This window comes from Arabidopsis lyrata (genome assembly GCF_000004255.2).
Source record: "Arabidopsis lyrata subsp. lyrata unplaced genomic scaffold ARALYscaffold_3, whole genome shotgun sequence".
NCBI classification, from domain to species: Eukaryota; Viridiplantae; Streptophyta; class Magnoliopsida; order Brassicales; family Brassicaceae; genus Arabidopsis; species Arabidopsis lyrata.
Genome location: NW_003302553.1, coordinates 7,919,272 through 7,943,737, shown reverse-complemented (window position 1 = coordinate 7,943,737; position 24,466 = coordinate 7,919,272). Strand labels below are relative to the sequence as shown.

Here is a 24,466-nt window from a genome sequence, read left to right as displayed (position 1 = left end):
CCAATAACTCTATGTCTCTATCATATATATAGTGAAAAATGTTGGAATCATGAGGTAATCAGAAAAACAACACTGCAGATATATTGTGGAGAGACTAACGGTTAAACTAAACGATAATGACCAGCTAACATAATCAAAATAGGCCCAAGCGCATTAACACATGTTGAGACTGATATATTTTTCCCCTTACTTACAGTTTCCTTTTCCTTCCTTAACCTAATTGGCTAATTCTAACTGTAAGTGAATCCAACTTCTTTTTTATAGAAAACATTTTTGTGTGCATGTTAGTAATCTACAATTTCCATAGTACTAAAGCATCCTCTCTTTGTCTTTTTCTCTCTAAAACCTTATACATTAATATAAATTCTACAAATATGGGAGATAGTATTCCGTTATATATTTAGTTCACAAGAAGAATTTAGTGATATATTTCCCTTATATATAACGACAACGACAACAACAACACACTTACATAAAAAGAGAGATAAACACCGAAATGTCAAAGATGTAAGTATGTGAGCTCTCTCCTTTTTATACCTCTATCATCATCTATGTATATACATGATAACATTTATGTATAAAAATGTGTGTGTTGATGGTCACTTGTGAGAACAAAGAAGCATAGTAATACATTTCCCAATAATGTAGAACCTTCCTTTCTTCTTTTTCAGAAACTCTCCAACTCCTTTTGGTGAAGAAGGCTTGTTCTTCTTCTTGTCCCAATTCTTCACTGCCTCCTCCTTCGACTTCTCCTTCATTCTTTAATGTGTGTTTATAAAACAAGATTTTTTTTGTTTTTTCTTATTATGGGGGATTTAGGGTGTAAACTGATGATTGTGTGATGTTTAAAAGGAAGTGAAGGTTCATCATTATATATATTGGAGTGAGAGAGAAAGAGATAAGGAGAAAGTATTCCCTACCATTGATTTGGGACCCTTCAACGAAACAACCCAAAAACAAAGGCCACTGGTGAAGTGTGACCGACTAGCTTCCCATTATGGTTGAAAATATTTGATGTATTGTTTTCTTGTCTCCTTTCAGTTCAAAGATTCATCATCGGTAGAGATTGATTCATCAGTTCGATTATTGGAATATTATGTTAGAACATACGGTTTTGCATGAGGACCGTCCATATCTGATCTTAATTTCTTTGAATTTAAATTGAACATGCATACTAACTTTATGGTTAAGTACTGCTAAATATAATAAACACATAAAATGCAAATTCGAAGGGATTTGATCAGATTTCGGGTTTGTTTTGAAAACAAACGTCTGAAAACTTCTGCATGACTATAAAATTTCACTAAGTAAAATCATAAGCCTTTCCTTTAGAGAAATGCACGAGTCCAAAGTTATCGAATCACAATGTCGTTATTGTATATATTACAATTATAACTAATTAATCACAATCCACATTCAACCCCGCATGCACATTGTTCATTGTTGATAAAAAGTTATAAATTTAGTGTTCTTCCCTTAGTTTTACGATTAAGGATCTAAAACTTTTAACACATTCCTATTTTCAGAGATTATAGTTATCTACCTTTGAACATCATACGCCACATTCATACGACACTTACGAGTTACGACACATTCATACGGCGAGCAAAGTACGACTAAATCTTATTCTCAAAAGAAACCACCCACTCTACTGACTCCAGCCATTATGATATTTTGCATTTAAATCTCTGGTCAGCTAATAATTGAAATCCATCACGAATTAAGGTCTAGTCAGTCTTCCTTACAATATGGACAGCTCATTTCGAGTAAATCGTCAGAGACCTCAAAACATAATTAAGCTTTTGTTTTTTTGTTGAACCACATATATACTTCTCATCTAAAATATCGCATAGTTGACGCCAACAAAGAAAATGAATAGAAGACTAACGTAGTTTGTATTATTTACTCTTATATAGTTTACGTTCTTTCCACGAGTATTATTGGTTTTTAATGTTTTTTGGGTACTGTGCTTGGCTTTTTGCTAAAAGAAAATTCCGTACATTATACAGGATCTTTTTATGGAATCTCCGACGCACATATCTCTCTTTCAAATAAAAAAGTGTGATTTCAAGCGATTTTACCAATTCTCTTGTTTCTTACTATTTTGGCGGTGCAAGCTTTGCTTCTTCTTTTTTCCTCCTGTTACAAGCAACTTTTATTTCTGTTCTTTTTTTGGTTTTGACTAGAAGAGTGAGACTCAAACTATTTCTGACGAAACTGAATACAACTACCACCACTTAGTCTAGACAAATATATAATCATGTTTTTGTTTTGATTTTCTTTTCATTTTTATTTATGTGAAACATTTGGTGATTCCATCTTTTTCATTTTAAGATTTTAGTGATTCTACTTTGAAAACGTGTAATAATTGAATCCCACAACTCCGATTGAAACTAAACGAAATTAGAGCTTTGACAGAGATTTATCAATCTTTCAGATAAGACGACAAAATAAAATAATTTTGAGTTGCAAGATTTATAAAATTGTATAGCCTCACAAACTTCTAAGAATAGATATGGGACCAAACAAAAGTACCGTTTTCTGATTGTGTAATCTACGTATTACTACATATAAATTGTCGCAAAGTTTAGGAGAGAAAATGTTTACCAATAAAGATTATTGAGCACCAAATAGCTGATATACAGTTCAATAATATAATGTTTCAAACTTTTATGTTAAGAAATCTTACGTTTTTGAACCCAAAAAAAAAAAAAAAATCTTAAGTTTGAAGAAGGATAATTTACGTATTGTAAACCCAACAAAAAAAAAATCCGTTAGAGATCTATGGACATTCAGGATCTAAAATTTGTAAACTAAAAAGCAAATTCAACTATCTTAAGTAGGAAAAAAAAAGAGAAGAGTCAATTTAAGTGGTATATTTATGGTGTATCATTTTCCATAAAAAGTGGGAAATCACATGGGAGATTTATATATTTTCAAACGTAAGGAAGTGAAATGTCGAATCCATCACATCTTTTTAATCATAATTGAGAAAGTAATCAAACTTAATTAATTACGATCTTCACGAAATGGCAACGGGGAGGGGATGCACCATGCACGTGAAGTTCACGGAGACAAGACATCTCTTGCCTGTTGGCTGTTGCACTCATTACAACCTTTATTTCTTTGGCAAACACTCGATACAAACCTTAATTTTTTGGATCTCCACAAAATATTTATATATGTAGGGACGTATCCCTTCATTGGATATTTTTTTTGTTTTTTTCTTGCCAACTTACTGGCTTTAGTATAACAAAGACATGAACCTCGTATTTTCTATTTTTTACGTGTAACATGAGATCAAAGAAGAGTAATTGCACTATATAGCATATTTGACCAAATTAATTAGATAGATGGGATAAATTAACATAGCATTTTTAAATTCTAAGTAAATAGCATAACATTTGTCATGATATTACAACTCTTAGAGCATGATTATTGGTAGTATCTTAGAAATAAATCTTAGGAATATTTAAGTAATATATTTGTAAAAGTGATAGTTAAGATATAGTATTTTTGGGTTAAGATTTTTGTGTGATTAATGGTAGGTTCTTAACATGTGGTTCTTAGAAAAAAAAATATTAATACAAAAATAAAATTTATAATTATAGAAAATTTAATAATTGTTGCAAATTAAAAAAATTAAAACATACATGAGATACAATTTATAACATAAATAACATAAAGCACAAATATTTTAAACTTAATTTCTAGAATATTTTGTCCATATATGCTCGACCAAATCCTTCTTCAATTGTAGATGCATACCTCGATCACGAATTCGAGTTCTAGTGGCCATCGTATCGAAGAAATTTGAAGGCATATCTGTAGAATATGTGAAATCCACCCGTGAACTTCCTGCAGATTCCGCTTGTTCGAATTCGGTCGTATCAAACAGAGTATACCCATCTCGTTCGTCTTCTACTATCATATTGTGAAGTATTATACATGCTCGCATAATATTTCCTATTTTTACCTTATCCCAAAGAAGAGCCGGATTTTTGACAATAGCAAATCGAGCTTGCAAAACTCCAAAAGCACGCTCGACATCTTTACGGCAAGCTTCTTGATGGGTTGCAAATAAAGATGCTTTTTCAGTTTGTGGAAGTGAAATAGATTGGATAAAAGTAGCCCATTTAGGATAAATGCCATCCGTGAGATAGTAACCCAAATTATACTCGTTCCCGTTGACTGTATAATTCACTGCTGGTGCTCGCCCTTTTAAGATGTCATCAAAAACCGGAGAACGATCTAGAATATTAATATCGTTTAAAGTACCTGGCGGTCCAAAAAACGCATGCCATATCCAAAGATCTTGGGAAGCTACAGCCTCTAAAACGATCGTTGGTTTTCCAGAGGCACGTGTATATTGTCCTTTCCAAGAGGTAGGGCAATTCTTCCACTCCCAATGCATACAATCAATGCTTCCCATCATCCCGGGAAATCCTCGAATCTCTCCAATATGGAGTAGTCGTTGAAGATCTTCTGCAGTGGGTTGTCGTAGGTACTCATCTCCAAAGCAATCAATAATTCCGTCAACAAAATGTTCCATGCACTTCATCGAAGTGGTTGCACCAATCCGGAGATATTCGTCAACCGCATCAGCTGCTAAACCATATGCAAGCATACGAATTGCTGCTGTACACTTCTGTAGTGTAGAAAAACCGTATCTTCCTGTAGCATCTCTTTTTTGTTGAAAGAATGGAATTGTGGAGAGTCGATCAACAACACGCATGAATAATGGCTTGTTCATTCTAAAACGGCGTCTGAATAGATTAGGAGGGAAAGTTGGATTTTCTGCGAAATAATCGTTCCATAACTGGATGTGTCCTTCTTCTCGATTTCTTTCAATATGGACTCGTTTTTTCCTCGGTTTTGCGGTTTGTGGACGATCACCGTAAGAATACAAAGAATTATCTATTTCTTGCTGTAAAATATTACTAAATTCTTCGTCCAACGCTTCTTCTAAATTTTCATGGGAAGATGATGCCATTTACAATGTAGAATTGTTTTGGATTTTTTTGAGTAAAAATAGAAGCCTTGGCGTAGAAAAGAAATTGGAGATTTTAGTTGTAGAAAAGAAAAAGAAGCCTTGGAGATTTTTGTTGCAAGTAACTGTTTTTAGAGTAGAAAAGAAATAGAAGCAAAGTAAGAAGTAAAGAGTCTGGACAATTGATATTACAAAGTGATATTACATGGTCATATTTATAGTGGACTACACAAAACATATACATGGTTAAGAAGCAAAGTGAAACATGTGGCTACAATGAATACTTGTGTCCGTGAACAAACAGAGAGGACTTGTGGTAAAAAGAAAACTCATTCAAACATGTGGTTAGAATCAAGACTTGCAGTGTCCGTGTACTTGCTGGAATCTTGTCCTCTTTAACATGTCCCCTTCTTGTCAACTTGTCTTTTTGCTTCACGTGTTGCTAGTGAAGCAACTTGTCTATCCTGCACAAAAACACAAACGTGTTACCATCACAATATCACAACTCCACTTGTTTGTCATGCACTTCAACTATTTCAAGCAAAACTGATTCATACAAACACTGATTCATTGATTCAAACAAGTTCATACAAGCAAAAGACTTAACTTATGACAGAAAACACAAATTGAAATACAACAAAAAGACAAACTTATGATACATGAAACAAAAGAAAGCCGAACTTATGATACATGAAACAAAATAAATCCTTCAAGCATTTGACAACATGTCATTTATGAGCTTGTCTTTTAAGGCAATTTCTGTGTCACTAAGCTCTGTTTTTGCAAGTAGACTATCAAGCATACTATGCTTGCTCTGTTTCTCTTTTAACTCAAAGTTCTTTTTTGAGATCTCCCATATGCCCTGCAACCTAGAGAGACCATTGCCTTCTTCTCCCACAGTCTTTTTTGCGTTGGCCTTTGCAGCCTTAACACCAATAGGACGATGCATTGCTTCCTCTACTCCATGGGACAGTGGCTGACAGCTTGAAGGCTCAACAGACTCCTTAGTCTTTCTTCTTTTAGACTGTCCAGTCGGTTTAGTAGTAGGAGCTGAACACCATTTTTGATCATGGCGAAGCTCTCTCCAAGCATGCTCAAGATTGAATTTTGCATCATAGTCGTTGGTGAAGATTTGGTGAGCCAGTTTCATCACATCATCATCATTCTGGCCACTTGATTGCTGTTTTAACGCAGCCTCATAACTCCCTACAAACTTGCATACACCATCATTGATCTTAGCCCACCTCTGCTTTATGTGATCTGGCTCTCTCCTTTCCACACCTTTCAGATTTGGACTTGCACCATAATAGTTAGCAATGCGTGACCAAAAAGCATTACCCTTTTGTTCATTGCCTATTACTGGATCCTTACTTGTGTTGAGCTAAGCACTGATGAGCACCACGTCTTCTGTGGGAGACCATTTCCTTCTCCCTCTTTTCACCTTGGGTTTGTGTGCAGCTTGGCTTGGAGAGTCAGCTTGGCTTGGAAAGACAGGGACATCATCATACGGATTGGCTTCTAGATTGTGAACCTCTTGTTGACTAGTTAAGAGGTTCACAAAGCCTGATCCATGACTATATGGATATGAATCCATAGCCTAGTTCTCTGGTTGGTGTTGAAAGGAAGCAGGATAAAAAAAGAAGAAGTGTTTTTGGTGTGTGTAAATCAGTATTAAGTTAGAGAAGAAGAGGTTCATATATAACAAGAGAAACGCTTGGTTTGTGTTAAGTGTGACACTAAATTCTTTACCTAATCAAATAAAACACAGAGGCTATAGGCATTGATAACAAAGATTTGTTGTTGAGTAGGCAGGGCATTATTAAAAAAGAGTAGGGGTGTGTGTTTAAGTGTACGTGATAGAACATAATGAGAGATAGAGTGTTTAGGTTTTTATTAAAAGGGAAGAAATCAATTAGACAAGAAGTTTGACAGATAAGAAATGAATTAGACAATAAGTGCTAGGTGTTTTAAGTGTGACATAACAAGCAATCAATACCAACTACCAAGCATTGAGTAAACACAATGTCACTAAGCAGAGCCACCAAGCATCAAATTCAATAGAACCAGTCAATGTCACTATCTCTTTTCAACTCAGCTTTTGCAAGTTCTCCAATTAACCTCGCCAAAAGATAAACAAATCAAAATCAAGCCAAACATAGTTCTCCAATCGACCAATCTCATCAATCACAACTTATCCATATGACCATATGTATTCACCTAATCTAAATCATGAAACATACCAAATTCAACCAAACAACTAATCAAAAACGGATCAAAATCAAGGTTAAAATGAATCAATCTACCATTGTTAATGGAGACACATCAAACAGAGAAACATTAAATGGGTCAAACCAATAGAGAACACATCAAAAAACAGAGAAAACTCTCCATTTCTAAGGGAAACATAGAACACATCAAACGACATCATAAACCTCTAATTTTGCAAACATCAATTCCCATTTCTAAGAACCCTAATTTTGCTAACATCAAATCCCCAATTTCAGAAAATCCTAATTTCGACACCACATCAAATAACCCGAATATTACATGAAAAACAATCGAAAGCAGAGATATGCGTACCATGGAAAACAGATTGGAGCATCCAATAACCAAATTCTTCAATTTGGTGAACTCTCCGATATTTTGATCCCGATTTGGTGAACCAGAAATCGTCGATAGTCTCCATCTTCGGTTGAATGATGATGACGGCAGACGAATGACTAATTTCCGACTCATATCTCTTCTCAATTCATCGGATCGAGCCGGATTGAAGAGCTCTCGCAGTGCGTTTTTGGATGTTGAGAAAGAGAGAGAGAAACACGATGAACTGAGAAAAAAAGTAAAACGCGTTAAATTTTATTTTTGGTTTTGTCTTTTTTCTCGCCCACTTATATTAAGACACATGTACACATCTTAACACACAAAAAACATCTAAGCTAAGATTTACTTCTTAGCCTTTTAATCATTTTTGATTTAATTTTAAATGCTAAAACCTAAGATAATTAACTAAGATATGGGCTAAGATGCTCCGTTAATCATGCTCTTACTCTTATGACTTTTTGTAATGTTTGGAAGTAAATAGCAGCGGAGAGGAATGCTTATGAAAACGGAGGAATGGAGACTTCCTTCCTAGATAGTTGTAGGAGCAGCGCAAAGATTAAATGTGACCTCTTTATGGGTGAGGTCGGTGCCATGGGGTACATGTTAGAGACACCCGTCTGAAAGACCCGAGAGGAAGTCCAAGTCGCAGGTGACGAATAGGTCCATGATGGGTAAGACCAAGGCTGATCTTACATATATGGTAAAATAATATAACAACTTCTTTTTTTTTTCACAAATAATATAACAACTTCTTTTTTCTTTATGTTTTTGGCTTTCAAAATATCGTATTTTCTGATACATGCTAGCTAGAGTTTTCTTTTTTTTTTCTTTTTAAAAATTCTATTTGGCAAATTAACCTTGATAAAAGTAACACTAAAAATTCATTTTAGGATAAATATTTCATACTAGACTGGATAGACAAATCCATAAGATATAGGGACAACACTTGTATACTGAGAATTCGACTCTTTTTTTCATAATTGCCGAATCTAAGGCAGCTCTCCCGAACAAATATGGTTGCCCACCATATATATATTCTATTAATAGGTTAATAAGTTTTCTATTTTTGTTCACTAGGACTAGACATGTCAATTAGGGCCAAAGCCCGCGGGCTAGCCCGGCCCAGCCCTGAAAAACAGCGGGCTCGGGCTAGCCCGAAAAGCCCTTTAAAAAATATTTTGATCTTTTTTTTGTTAATATTTTCGTTTAATTGTAAGATTTGTTGTAAGAAAAAATTTTGATAGAGTTGAAAACCCTAAACATAGTTTTTTTGTTATGTATTACTATAAATCGAAAAAGCAAATATTAGCTCTACTACCTAATTTGAATTATTTTGATTTTATATTTTATCTAGTATAAGTTTAAACAATTTATTTGGATTATTTATTTGATTTTAACTCTCTTTTTAAAAAACTAAATTAGCGTTAGTGGTTATTTAAATTTTGATTGACTCGTTTCATATATAGATTTTTTTTTAAGAGATATTATAAATTATAAGTTTGTTTTTTTGTTGTCGGAAGAAAAGCCCAAAAAAGCCCGGAAAAGTCCTGTAGCCCTGTTAGGGCCGGGCCGGGCTTTAAAATATAGGCTCGGAATTTTTACGGGCCGGGCCGGGCCGGGCTCAAATATGTACGGATTTTGCGGGCTTCGGGCCGGGCCGGACCGGGCTAGCCCGATTGACATTACTTTTTATTTTTATTTTTATTCAAAAACTATGGGTCGGAAGTTGTGGAACCTTTTTACCTCTTCACTGGTTCATCATCCCTACCAGGTTTGCATCTAATTATTAAACTAAATATTCATTCTAAGAAATGAAATTTTATATATTAATGATTCAATTCTTGAGAGAATAATCGATTTTGCCATGATAACGTAACCAAACTGGAACAGTATATGTAATACTTACTAGTATTGTTCTGCAATTGTTGTTTGCTTCCAAACAAATAACAACTCTCCTGTCTTTTTCATGTTAATATTTAATGTTCTGTTTTGGACATGTCTTCATTGTGTGGAATTTACCATAAAATTCAGGAATTGGGTTGACCCTACTAAATGAAGACTCTTTCATTGAGCACAAAGTACACCATCTAGAGATTTTTTTTTTTTTTGGCGTGTCTTTAAGTTGTAGTGGTGAAAAAAAAAAGGAACCATTCCGACCAAACACTTGAAGGTTCAGAAGTTTTGAACTGGATCGGTTCCATATGCTTTGCCTAATTATTATTTTTCTATCTAACCTCTCTAAAATTGTTAGCTTAGTAGAACCATTCTAACCATTCCAAAATCAAAAATTTGCAGATAACAATACATCAATCCTCATGATAGACAGACTTGTTAGAGGATAATTTTATAACATATAACAGACAAACAAAAAAAACATAATTGATTAAGTATTTGGATGGAACAACAATTTTGATGTGTAATAAGAATTTTAGTTGTTTCTTTAAGAAACCTTTCAATAGATGAAAATACATATCATTATCAATATGGCAGCTTCTCTGGTCCACCATCATGGTATATAGTTTTTAAACCAAAGACAAATGAAACCTTTTCATAATGCCAGACCAAACCAAACCGAAAAACACAAAGAGTAAAAACAACATAAAACATATGTTGGGCATTTCATCGAACACTTTGAAGGCATGCTACCAAGAGAAAGCTAAACGGATTCTTCATTGATCTGACTAAGATTCTCTTCTTCTTGTCTCTTCAGCATATCCTTCTCGTATTGATTCTCGTATTGATTCAACGCTTCCTCCATCCTCATCTGCGTAAAACCCAACAGTCTAAGGTCGAGCACAAGCTTTCTGAAGAAGAAGAAGAAGAAGAAGAAGAAGAAGAAGAAGAAGAAACAGACCTTGTAGCTAACTTCGATGCGATGCATTACGTAGAATCCGAGAGTCCCGCCGAGAAGTGTTCCAGCTATGATCCGTGCGTAACCCCATGTCATTGAGCTCAACGCCATTTCCTCACTCTCTTCTCTCCTCTTCCTTCGATTCCAAATTTACAGCTCTCTAAAAGAATATCCTTTAGCGATCTCGTTTTCAGTTTACCGGAACCAAATTAGAACCGTACCAATTGGTTCAATTCTTTCTTTTTTTGGTACATTATAAACCAAGCTTATGTCCGCTTCGGTTTAGATCTAGAATCAAAATAAACTGGTTCTCTCACTTCCAATTACGCTCGAAGAAGTCGGTTTAATATCCTAGAGCAGCACACAAGGACAAGATTCTGATTGCTTCATTTATTTATCGAGAAGTCGGTTTGATATCGTACCATGATTAAGATAATTTCGGTACGCTTATACATTATACATGTACAATAAACAAACATTTGTAACCGTAAGCAAAATTAAGCTGACACTACTAGATATATGCCTTTAACCGTTCGGTTCAAAGAAAAATTCAGAAACAAGTGCCAAGTGATCGCTTCCCAATTCCTACAAACCAAAGACGAAGAAAGCTTAAAGCATTATTAAGCATACAAGTGTACTCACCAAATTTAAACTGTTTGATGATACATACTTGACAAGGAAGGCCTTTGGTTTTGCAGAGAACATCAATAGGAAGTGTATCAAGAACTCCTGCAGGTACAAGACCATCAGAGTACCTAAACCAGACCACACATTTTTTTTTCCAATTAGTTAGTTCATTAGCCAACTGTTAAATTTATCATTTTGAGTTTTGGTTGTGTTTAGAATGTTTTACCAAAGATAATCAACCGTTCCGAGAAATTTCAAGTGATACGAGGTTGCTAGAGGTTCACCAACAGAGTCCCTGGTATTTGGTGAGCCCTGTTGTGTACCATGATCATGAGTATATTTAAGCTCTTGTCATATAGACAGAGACATTAAAGCTTTGTTTGTTACCCTAACTGAGGCGTATGAGCTATTGAGTTTCAAGGGATGCACAGCCCAGTACGAGTTCTCTTGCCCAGTCGCAACTCGGATCTCTTCATTGGTCCAAGAGCTACAAAAACGTCAACCAGAGGTGAACACAATGGCTATTTCACCAGGCAGTCACCAGACAACCATTCACAGTAGAACTGATCAAATCTTCAAAAAACAATCTTACCTGAAAGTTATTGTACTACTAGATTTGCTTCCAGTCTCAAGAACTTTGGCTGGATGACAATTTTTCTGGCCAGAGAGCTCTCTTTTGTCATGTTCCATGACATTCAGCTGTAAGATAAAAGCATAATTCGATTTAAAGAAACTACAAGCGGACAAATGTGTAGTTTGACTGAAGCAAGACAATGAATAGTCATACCTCAGAGGACGCCAAGAAGTTGTACAATGGACTCTACACGTAAGAAGATAAAATCAAATAATGAATAAACAGATACACAAAACCAAAGTGGAGGAGTTTATTTAAAAAGATATGTACCTGGGGAGTGCTATTGAAATCCCCGCATAGAACAATGGGAATGTCTCCCCATTTCTTAGAGAGCAAGTGAGCCTTTGAGCAGAGTGAACGGATCTATCAGTCAAGAAAAAGGCAAATCAGGAACTCCAGAAAAAACATGAAGCTATGAATTCAATACGTTTTCATGCGCATTTGGACAAATACTAGTGACCATATCATGACATATACTAGTAACTTAGACATGTCTTAGACATTTGAACAATGCTTCAACATCTCTTGACTGAGATTCAGTACATTTTCACTCCAAACCCCATGAAAAGAAACAAGAAAAATATGAATCAGCTAAATAGAACTGATGTAGTCTTCAAGCATAGGGGCTGATAAAATGAATCAACATTTTGTAAACTTTCATGACTGTCAATTGCTGGTGTAGTGGATATACCAATTGAAATGACGAGACTTACCTGACCCAGCTTCACATCTCCTTTATTTGGATTATAAAGCACGTGAATGTTACCCAGCAGTATCTTTCTTGACTTATTAGACTTCCGCAGCTGACAGAAAACCCAAAACAAAACTAGATCAATCAAGGAAATCATCTAAGCATATTCAAAAAAAAAAAAAGTTTGTAAAACATTCATAATAACTGCTTACCTCAAGAACAGCAAGCTGTGCAACATTATCGCGCATACCAAACTGGCTAAACTCAATGTTTTCCCTCTCCAAAACTCGAAACCTTTTCAAAACAAGATATTATCTTAAACAATGCTGAATTGATTTTGTTGTTTTTCCTCACACTAATACAAATTAAGTCAAGCCTAATATGTGCTACCTGTCGGCCTTCCAAAACATTGCGCACCCATCAATGTTATCTCCAGTTCGCCGCTGCCATTGCAAAGCTTATATTTGTAGTCCTTCTATAGAAACACAACTTTTGTTGAGGCTTGAGACGAAAAGGTAGATAAAACCAACCGACAACGATGTTTTACATGTCATACCATTCAATTTATAAGCATACAATTTTTTCATAGAACAAGGAAATACAGCAACCTTATAGGAGCCAGCATATCCAGCTTTCTCCGTCGTGCTGAACAGATCAAAATACTTGTCTACTTCCTACAAGGATCCGCAAACAAAATCAACATAACTCTCCTAACACTCAACCCTAGAATCGAGAAAAAACAAGGAAAAGTTCATTACCTGCATACAGATTATATCTGGATTGAGACGAATGAGTTCTTCGCATATCAACCGTTTGCGGTAGCCCCACTTGAGGTAAGGAAAAGACACATTGGAGTACAAATCTCTATGATATGATGAATTTCTATCTCCCAGTATGTTGTATGACACTACAGTGAATCTCTCTGAAGCTAATATTACATAGAGATACACTAGTAAGAACCCAACACATCCACAATTTCACATGCTTCATCAACAAATAGAAACTCAAGCCTAACTAATATCTCAAACGACATTAAGTCTAATTTACAGAACCCTAACTAGTTCACAAGTTCATGAGTAAGAGCATAATTTCCATAAGATCATTATCATATATACCTTGGGAAACTGGAGTTGTATCTGAATCGATCCAATCACGAACAATCCGAGATGACGGCATTTGATCGGGATGTCGACGCCGGGGAAGGGGATTGTGCCATCTACGGCTGTAAGAGCGATTCGAAGATGGTTCGGGGTTTGAATCGGACACACACGAAAGAGGAACGGAAAGATAGAGACGATGAAGGACATTGATGGAATCCAGACGAAGCGAAGGGGATGATACGGTAAGCTTCGCTTGGCCGTGACCAAGAACAACTGACGCGATTCACGCAACGCATTCGATTTTGTGGAGGTTTTGAGACGAATTCAGAAATTTGGAAGAAATCGAAAACCGCACAAACCGCTTGGCGCCATACGGATAAATATCCTTTTTTCTTTTTTCTTTGATCAGATAAAAAAAATACATACTCACCCATGGGCCATGGGCCATGGGACATGGGCCAATACTAGTATACTACACCAGGCCTTGTTTAGCTGAGATCCTGTTTCTGTTATTTGGATTTGTTGTTTTAATGTCTATTGTTTTTTCGAGTTTGATTTCAATTTCTGTGATTTTGTTTCTAATTTGGTAGGATGTCAGTTTTGTTTGTAGTCTAACTTTATCATGCTAAGAACTTGGAGATGATATTTGATTTTGAATTATGATCTCTTTTTTTTTTCATCGTCCTTGTTGTTTTTTTTGTTTTTCAAATACGATGATATTATTTCAACATTTAGTGGAGTATCATTTATTTTGATTTCATAGTAGCTCAGTACGTCAATTTTCTGAGACAGTATCAAGGTCATTTTTCTCAATATATGATTTTATATATTCTTATCGCAGACTAGATGTCATGATTTTGTTTAATCATGATCATTTAGTTTTTTTTTTGTGCCTTACCATTTAATTCTTTTAGTTTGTAAGTTTTCGACGCATATGACTGCAGAGTCATGTTTACGTTTGTAGAAGTTTTACACAATTTTTTAAATAAAATTAACGGTCGACAAATTCGTTTTAATATCTTATTTAGTTTTGTTCTAAATGTGTACTTTAGTCTTAATTTAGTTTATGAATTTAAAATCGGCAAAAAAAAATTATCTTTAAATTTTGAAATCTTATATCGCTTTCTTGAGATTTTTAATGTATTTTTTTTTTGTTGATAAGTAAAAGAGTAGCAACTCAGAACAAAAATCATCTTTGTTTGCAATTCTTTCTTTCTACCTCACTGCAACAAATATTTTATGTCTATTTGGATGTCTTTAGTGGGCTGAGATTGCGCTAAGAATTATCACCAGAGTTGAACCACACAACCAGGTAGATTTGTGATATCGCTTTTACCAATAAAGGTTTAACGATAAGAATTTCTATGAATGGTATGTTTTACACTTAGGATGAATCATGATTTGGAATAAATTAGGCTTTGACATCCTTCCAAAAAAATCAACTATAAAATAAATGAATTGTGTAATTGTATAATAAACAATTTTACTTCCATATCTTTGGTTATTTTAAATAGAATATCGTATTTACAATTCATATTTGCAAATTGATATGCCCATAATAACTAGAGTGAAAAATGTTAAAACGATCATGTAAACATATTTTATATTTTTTTTGTGTTATTAAGTCATATGAGACTAACTGTTGAATTAACCAATAAAAACCTACTAAAAATATTACAAAAAATAGGCCCAAGCACAAGTGTGACTGATATTTTTCACTTACTTTGCCATTTTCATTTGATTTTCTTCAAAAATGTTTTTTATGTTTATAATATTGACATCCATACTATTTTTTCCTAGCATGCCTAGTATAGTGGTACAATCACACAAACTGTACCAATAATAATGGCTGTTCGTTTCTACCTTTTTTTTTTTTTTTTTTTTTTTTTTGCAATATTCCCTTTGACAAAGAAAAACTCTATGATTGCGTCTGCATTATAATGTTCTTTAAACTTTACTATAAAATATTACTAACGAATCTTGAAATACAAATGAGTGAAGCATATTTTTTTTTGGTGAGTAATTAGTGAAGCATATTGATAAAACATAAAAGTGTATGCGATTTAAAACATTACTGATTGAATATGCATAATCTTAATTTAGGGAAAAAAGTGAAGTAGGTATAAAAAAATGGATATAACAAGATTAAAAACAAAAGAGAAATAAATGTTACGCAACAACCAAAGCCAAAAGGGTGCGTTACCATTAATTCAGGGAAAGCGAAATAAACCCAAATCTCTCTTCTAACGAAGTAACAACTCACCCACTTCTCCTATTTATTCACTCCTTTCCACTTTTTACCTATAGCCTTCGTTCATCAATCACCTTAAACAAATTGCATTCACAAAAAAAGGTACAGTACTTAACAAATTTATTTATCTGTTTTTTTTTTCAATTATGGCATCTTAGCGAATATGCACCACAAATTAGCATTAGCAAATATACAACACAAACTAACTTAAGAAATATCCAACACAAAATGACATTAACAAATATCCAACACAAAATGACATTATCTTAGATGATTAAGATAATTCGACCCCTATAACTACTAGTTTCCAAAACTTTGCCTGACTTTTCTCTCGATAGCGATGGTTAAGAGATAGATACAAAGTTTTGAAGCCCGAAAATAACAAAAGGACACAAAGCTTTTAATTTTCTAGGGATAAGAATTAGCTTTGGTCACGTAAAAAAATTAAAAGTGATTAGTTTAACATATAGGAGTATTTTGAATTCCAAGGTCCTTGCAATAAATAAACACACGTACTCTGTAGTCACACATCTCTAGGAGCTTAATATTGGATAATCGCTTGTAGTAAGATATTTAGCAGGTCAAATCCCTATTAACCACTATCTTCTACTCACGTCCGTACAGTAGTATAGTTTTGTGTTGAATTCTATAAAGTACAAATTCTTCTTTCGGTGCCAATAAAAATAAACACAATCTCAAATTACATTTGTATTTTATTCGGTATAAATGTTATGCTATGTTGGGAATCATATGATAAAACTAGATTAAGATTTCTGATTTTATAAACTTTATATTTGTAAAGTTTTTATACCGATCGATGATAATGTGAATCCAAATATTTAACAAGATGATAAATAATTGATTGATGTGGCTTTTATAACCACAGCAATTCTGGCGTGACTCTCTCCGCGACATTTATTTTTCTCTCTATAAATTAAAAACATTACTTACTCTTTTTCTCTTCCACTTAACTCATATCAACCTTCGCCGGAAATAATGGCTTTCCCGCGATTTCTTTCTCTCCTCACCACCGTCACTCTCTCTCTTTTCCTCACCGCGACCGATGCTTCCTCTCGCTCTCTGTCCACTTCAACTAAAACGACTGTACTCGACGTCGTTTCATCTCTCCAGCAAACACAAACTATCCTCTCACTCGACCCGACTCGTTCCTCACTCACCGCCACCAAACCCGAATCCATATCCGACCCGGTTTTCTTCAATTCATCTTCACCACTATCTCTAGAGCTTCACTCTCGAGACACTCTCGTCGCGTCACAGCACAAAGACTACAAAAGCTTAGTACTGAGTCGACTCGAGCGTGACTCATCCCGAGTCGCCGGAATCGCCGCAAAGATCCGTTTCGCCGTGGAAGGAATCGATAGATCCGATCTCAAACCCGTTAACAACGAAGATACTCGATATCAACCCGAGGCTCTAACGACACCTGTCGTCTCCGGAGTCTCCCAAGGAAGCGGCGAGTATTTCTCAAGAATCGGAGTCGGAACTCCGGCGAAAGAGATGTACTTGGTTCTCGACACCGGAAGCGACGTGAATTGGATCCAGTGTGAACCTTGCTCCGACTGTTACCAACAATCCGACCCGGTTTTTAACCCGACTTCATCTTCCACATACAAATCACTCACTTGTTCTGCTCCACAGTGCTCTCTTCTCGAAACCTCCGCTTGTCGTTCAAACAAATGTCTCTACCAAGTTAGTTACGGCGACGGATCTTTCACCGTCGGTGAACTTGCTACCGATACGGTGACGTTTGGTAACTCCGGTAAGATAAACGACGTCGCTTTGGGTTGTGGCCACGATAACGAAGGTCTCTTTACCGGAGCAGCCGGTTTACTCGGTTTAGGAGGTGGAGCTTTATCGATAACCAATCAAATGAAAGCGACGTCGTTTTCGTACTGCCTCGTCGACCGTGATTCGGGAAAATCGTCGAGTCTTGATTTCAACTCGGTCCAACTCGGTAGCGGAGACGCGACGGCGCCGCTTCTCCGTAACCAAAAGATCGACACTTTCTACTACGTCGGACTTAGTGGATTCAGCGTCGGTGGTCAAAAAGTCATGATGCCTGATGCTATCTTCGACGTCGACGCTTCGGGAAGTGGAGGAGTGATCTTGGATTGTGGAACCGCCGTGACTCGTCTTCAGACTCAGGCTTATAACTCGCTACGTGACGCGTTTCTTAAACTCACCACGAATCTCAAAAAAGGAACTTCGAGCATCTCTCTGTTCGACACGTGTTACGATTTCTCGTCTCTCTCCTCCGTGAAAGTACCGACGGTTGCGTTTCATTTCACCGGAGGAAAGTCGCTTGATTTGCCGGCGAAGAATTATCTGATCCCAGTAGATGATAACGGAACGTTCTGCTTCGCATTTGCTCCGACGTCGTCGTCGTTGTCGATCATCGGAAATGTGCAGCAGCAAGGGACACGTATCACTTACGATCTAGCGAATAAGATTATCGGATTGTCAGGGAATAAGTGCTAAAGAAGAAAAGTAGACAAATTAATAGTTTTACAGATATATCAGTAAAACTTTTTATGGAACTACGGTAACAAGAAGAAAAAACAAAAACCTTCAAGTGTGAATTTTTCTTTTATCTTCTTTAATTGATCATAAGTTATTTTCGTCTTTTTATCGAATAATAATAGGATTGATTAATTATTATATAAATTTGAAAATGTTGTTGTCTCAGCAAGAAGTTTTCAGTGTTTAGTAGTTTGTGAGAAGAAGAAGAGTCAATAAAGTATGAAGTTACAACAAAGAAGGGCCTTTTTGTAACTAAAGAAAAGTCTTCAAAGAAACAGACTTGTATCTGTTGTTGTGGCCCCTATGTTGTTCTTCAATATTTTGAATTGTAGTCTGCATTACCAGCTGTCTGGAAATCAATGTGAAAGTTAAGTTGGGGTAGTAAAAAAAGAAAAGCCAGGATAGAAAATTTGCCTTTCTCACACTCACCTTTGAAAAATACTAAATATTTGGTTGTGTCAGCGACTTGAATTATCATTTTAATCACTGGATTTGCCGATTACAATAGTCCGACATAGTATAAAAAAATATATTTCCTCCGTTTCAAAAAAATATCGTTTTAAGATTTTATTTTTGTTTCACAAAAAATGTAAGAATCCATTTTTAATTCTATTTCTTTAGTCTATTAATAAGAGAAATAATTTTATTTAGTATATTGATAAAAAGTATGATACTCTTTGTGAAAGTATATAATAAAGTTTTTAACCAAATTTGTTTTCCAAGTTTTCTAACACGTTTATTTGCAAATGACACGGATTATTGATAACAAATGACACGATCGAATTATTATGTCATTAAGTGCGTAAGCAAATATGCATGCATGGAGCCACGTCTTGGAACGAATGACGAGGGTGGACTTTTAGGGTTAACTTCCCTTAGCCATTGTAACGACTATCGAGTAAGCATGTGCATATATAGTCACGGGCCAGTTAGTTGGCCCGTTATTAATTTCGTCATATAGGTTCTTTTTCTTACCGTTTTCTAATTCATTTTCTATGGATATTCCACTTATTCTTTGTAATATAGCTATATGTAGATGATGATACGGATCACTACTATATACTATACACTACCTTGCGGTGGTATTTAATTAGCTATATGTGGATTATTGGCAAAGAAATTCACAACTTTTAAGCAACTTCAAGAAAATGCCATTTCGTAGTTAACGCTACATGACGCAAACGTAAAAGGTGACGGTGGAATATTGGTAGTGGCGAAACATAGAATGCCATTTCTGTTGAGATTTAATCATATGGGAAATTATTTAAAAGAATATATGATTTTGCGCACAAATACTATGAATTTAATCTGCCATCAGCAATCCTATCCCAACTTTTATTGTAATCGTGAAGTTTTATCAAATCGAAAACTAAATAAATTATATATGAAATTGAAATCATGACTGATTAGTTAGTGCTTCTGATTGTATAAAGTATTCTTCTTCTCAAAATCCCAAAATAGTTATAAGAATTATAAAAAAACAATATCTCAAAAAACTAACATTTAAAAATGGACATAGTGGCGTTGGGGGTGATGAGAGGTGACGTAATTGAAGAATAAGAATCACATGCAAGAGTGGCCCCCCGATCTCATTATGCTCCTTTTGGACAATGCCATATGAATGCTGCCTACGCTATTTCTATCTCCCAAACTCCTTTTAAGATCTTCTAAAATCATATAATACGACATATATAGTTAAATACCAACAAATATCAACATTCTTTGCATGCGTTGTGACCAAATAATAACTATTATTATTGTCTAAACACATGTTCAATTCAAGGTTCGAAAAAAAGATAGAAAGAAAGAATAAGCTTTGATCATGGTTGGGTGCTTAAGATCTCAGGATCCGGTGTGATCACTTGTGATTGGCTTGTCCTCAAGTAATTCGGATGAACTAGCCCTGTGATTTGATTGATGGTTTTCGATTGGAGACTAGTACTGATCTAACCAACAATTTGTTCACATGACTTTTTCAAAAAATATCCGACAAGTTATGAGCGAGCATAAGGGTGAATATTGTGGTCCATATATTTTCGGCTAGGACGAGTTTTGATCATCACCTCTTGCTGCTATTAGTTTTGTTTCCATTGCAAACTAGATACTTTGTTTACACCTCTAATTATCCTCTTAAGATATAAACGCGGGGGTAAACAAGTGATATATATATATATATCTTTTAAAAATGTGTATTAAGGAAGAAATTTAATCATAAAAAAAGGAAATCTAATGAAAGACAAATATATTGTTCTAAGTTTTCATTAATAATGTGGAATGCTCTGATTCAATACAATAAATCCGTATTACATGTTCTAGATGATATTGTTGAATCGTTTTCTAAAAAAAAAAAGAAAGAAGAAGATGATGAAGATGATATTGTTAAACCGATGAAAAAATCTAATGAGGTAATCGATATAAGACTAGCTAGGAAATTTAGGGTGTTAATAATTTTTCATGAGATTTCATTACTTCACATAACAGATTATAATAACATGACATTTTTCCCAAACTTATGTTTTATTCAAATTCTTGATTAACATTAGAGTACTGTTTTCCTGGAATTTTCATGTTTTGTTTTTATTGTATGAAACAAGATTTGTGTAGTCTTCTGGAATAATTGCATAATGGCGATGCATTAGCAACTATTGATTGCATAGAAGTGATGTATTAACGAATTTTAAGCGTCGTAGTTTAGATTTTAAAAGGACAGGAAAGTAAAGGAGCACCGTTCCCTCGTTGTCCTCATTACGCATGTGGGCCCCACTCTAATTTGTTCCTCTAATTTGTTGTCGGCAGGATCTTAACTCAATAGTTAGATTACACGTGTCGCTGTAGCCTCGCGGATGACGAACTTCCATTTTTATTACAGTACCAGTTTCACATTAGATAGTAGATACTGTGGCCACGTGTACCTGAGGGCTGAGGCAGATGACGCCAAATATTACTTCAATTTAAATGAATAATAATACTACTAATTCATGCAATTATGAATTATCCATTGTTACAAGATAATGTATACACTCATACACTGATCAGTCTTTTAATTAACACAATAACTAGATAACAATCTGCGCTATGTGCGGAACAAAACGATTATTAACCAATTTTAATATATTGATGATATTAAAAGTGTTCGATTTTTATATTATTAAATAAACAATAGTGTATTATTGATTAGTGAAATTTTCATTTATGTATTAATGTTTATATTTATCATAATTTATGATATATATTTTGGTATATCAATCAATATACAAAATATTAAGTACTCCATTTTGTATAGATTTTTATATCTTAATTGCATATTTAATTGTATTTTCGTTTTAATTAATTGAGTAAAATACAAAACATAAATTAAGTAGAAAAACAAATATAATTAAAACTAATGACAAAATCTATAAATATCTTAATAAATGTTGGGTTTTAATTAAATGGATTGAAAAACTCTATGAGAACGACACGTCAGCATGACATTTTTGTTAATCACACATGATGAGGTTATTTTTTAAAAATGCTTTTCAATTAATATATAAAGGATTTCCAGTAAAAAAACACAATAATTTTAGATATAATCATTATCGTTATTGTTTACAAGAAACTGTGCATGCCTACATAATTTTACGTATATTATTCTCCTTTTTAACAAATGTCATTTTATCATATTTTATACAAAAAAAAGAACATATACATACACTCTTAGAAAAAAATGATTTTTTTTTAATTCTGCTATATATTATATAGTTTTTAATAATTCTGAATAGGGAAATTACAAATATATAATAAAGTTACATTAAAATCTAAAATCACATGCATGTTAATGAAAATATAAGCAAAACTATCCAACACTTTTTTGTGTGTGGAAACGATGGAGAATTTTGTTTTTGATAAAAAGTTGTTTGGATTATGCATTATTGTTTTAGCGATAAGATAGTTATAAGGATGTTGATATATTTGTCGCAAAAGACAATTACTGGATTTGATAACTTGTGTATATTCGACTGGTAGGTTATTTCAAATAAATTTATACTCCTAATTATAGTAGGACGTTCATTATAGTATCCGTGGGGACATGTAGAAGTAAATTTTTGAAGCACTCAAAACGTTGGGATTTGAATGAAGACGTTGAGTTTCATCAGTAAATGAATGTAAGTGAAGTCACTATATAAATGGGCCACTCATGTTATGTGCATCTATTGCTCTCCAGTCTCCCACACTTACCTTCTTCCAAGTTCACACGCACACAGTAGAACATATATTAAATCATTTGCTTAATGTTATAATCCTTTTAAAATTGATGAAACTGAAAAAATTCTTTAAAAAATATAAGTGAAATTCTATTTCAATAATTGTATGAAAACATGAAACGACATTTAAAAAATATATAAAATCTTAGATTTAGATACATTATAGAGATTTAGATACATTATAGAGCAGAAAGAGTGTAAGTTATGACTAACAAACACATAGTTTTTTTTTTTGAAAAAGACTAACAAACTAATATTTAATCAGGGCATGCATAACTAGGCAGAAAACTTATACTAGTAGGAAAACTTATGATCATATAAAGACAAGACGAGTATGCGACATTAAATGCGTTTATTTAGTTGATTTATTGTAAAGAGAATAATGCAAATTCATTAAATTCTACTTACTAGTTCCAAGATGCGCATTACATTGGATACTTGTGACATTTTTCTTGAAAATGTTTTAAAATTAGAGTTTACTCTATTCACATTGATTCCTCTATCGTGAATTTCGTTTCATAAATTTAGTTCGAGTTTGGAAAATCACGAAAATGGAGGTTATATGTATATATTGATGTATGGATAACGAAATATGGACACATACATTAATTTCGGATGACAAAAAAATATATATATATATGGACACACTGACACACACCTTTGTAGGGTCGATGCAATGATTCCGTTCTCATTTATGCATGAAGGAATGAACTTGTTTTCATGGAAAGGGTGACGACAAGTAATTCGGGGACCTTTTTTTCTGCCAAAGAAAAGAGCATGTGGTTTTACTATTGAAGCTAAAAAAACATTAAGAGTGAAAACGAAAGAAAGGACATAATAAGGGACACATTGTAATATAACAAACTTAAATGACTATACTTGTTGGGCGGTTGACCTAAGTTGACGGATGGAGAAGAGTCGTCGAAAGAGTCTGGTCGCCAAGTGGTGGTGTACATCACTCTCTCTGTTCTTTCGGTCTCCCAAATTATAATTTCCACACCACACACATATTATACTTACGGATATATAAACATATTATAGATACGCATTCGTATGTACATCACATGCATGCCATTTGATAAAGAATTAGAAGAATCTTTGTGGGATTTTCCCATTTATATATGTTTCATCGGATAACATTCTTTTTTTCTATACATTCTATCGCCAATTTGTTTCCTTTTATTATGTGGCGGTTTTGGGAAATAAGGAATGTATTGATCTTCTAAGGACATACATAAGGAATTTCCACTCTAGTTAATTACCAAATTTATTATGTGATGCAAAAGCGTGGCAAGGAAATAAAAAAAAAAACAAGAATATGACTCTCTTCCGATTTTATTCAATCAACAACCATTTCTTTTTGTCATCTAAATGTGTTGTTTATCAATGCTTATGCTCTTAAATAAAGCAAATATACATAAGCTATTTTGGCTACTATCCCAGATGTAAAGAAACTAAACTGATTCACATGTGCTTTGTTGACAACCTCTTCAACCTCATAGAGGGACTTCTACAGTCCAAAGTGTTCTGTCCATTTTTTCAAGACTTGGAGCAGAAATTTGCACTGACCTCAATCAGTATCAAGAAGACTTTTTAAATTTTCCACTGACCTGAAACAAGCGGAGATTACTCATATATATACTGGTTTTACCCATGGGACACTACCAAAGAGTGTCCCCAAAGAAGGTCACTCTTGCAAACTGATTTCAATTTCAACCAACTAGTAATCAACAAAATTCAAAAATTTTGGTCTATTTGATAGCAATGTAAAACCTCACATTTCTGCTTTATAGACGTTTCGTGGACTGCTCCGAATATCTCTTTTGTTCTTGCATGAATTATATATGATAATGAAGAAGACCATGCACAAGTTTGGGGACACTCAACAATGCCTTATGCCTAATTGCCTACATTTCTCATAATCTATAGAAGCCGA

General features: G+C 34.3%; 4 protein-coding genes across 4 annotated transcripts; 1 reads left to right on the top strand and 3 right to left on the bottom strand.

Annotated features, from left to right (window-relative positions):
* Window positions 1–24: 24 nt before the first annotated feature.
* On the bottom strand, window positions 25–1,111 carry LOC9319204. The gene has a single exon (XM_021033658.1). The coding sequence runs from the start codon at window positions 756–758 to the stop codon at window positions 600–602; it is 159 nt and encodes a 52-aa protein (XP_020889317.1). The 5' UTR covers window positions 759–1,111; the 3' UTR covers window positions 25–599.
* An 8,915-nt stretch (window positions 1,112–10,026) lies between these two features.
* LOC9319202 lies at window positions 10,027–10,711 on the bottom strand. Its single transcript, XM_021033779.1, has 2 exons — window positions 10,446–10,711; window positions 10,027–10,355 (listed from the first exon to the last, which is right to left on the bottom strand). The coding sequence occupies exons 1-2, from the start codon at window positions 10,551–10,553 to the stop codon at window positions 10,248–10,250; spliced, it is 216 nt and encodes a 71-aa protein (XP_020889438.1). The 5' UTR covers window positions 10,554–10,711; the 3' UTR covers window positions 10,027–10,247.
* A 104-nt stretch (window positions 10,712–10,815) lies between these two features.
* LOC9321328 (carbon catabolite repressor protein 4 homolog 3) lies at window positions 10,816–13,884 on the bottom strand. Its single transcript, XM_021033778.1, is given in 14 exon segments — window positions 10,816–11,027; window positions 11,113–11,197; window positions 11,296–11,381; window positions 11,457–11,556; window positions 11,662–11,768; window positions 11,857–11,889; window positions 11,974–12,066; window positions 12,417–12,506; window positions 12,607–12,688; window positions 12,785–12,837; window positions 13,003–13,068; window positions 13,153–13,322; window positions 13,510–13,658; window positions 13,660–13,884. Coding segments are annotated over 14 exon segments (1,305 nt in total). The 5' UTR covers window positions 13,791–13,884; the 3' UTR covers window positions 10,816–10,967.
* Window positions 13,885–16,547: 2,663 nt separating this feature from the next.
* LOC9321327 (protein ASPARTIC PROTEASE IN GUARD CELL 1) lies at window positions 16,548–18,451 on the top strand. The gene has a single exon (XM_002885215.2). It carries the CDS (start codon window positions 16,742–16,744, stop codon window positions 18,242–18,244), a length of 1,503 nt encoding a protein of 500 aa, XP_002885261.1. The 5' UTR covers window positions 16,548–16,741; the 3' UTR covers window positions 18,245–18,451.
* The last annotated feature ends 6,015 nt before the right edge of the window (window positions 18,452–24,466 follow it).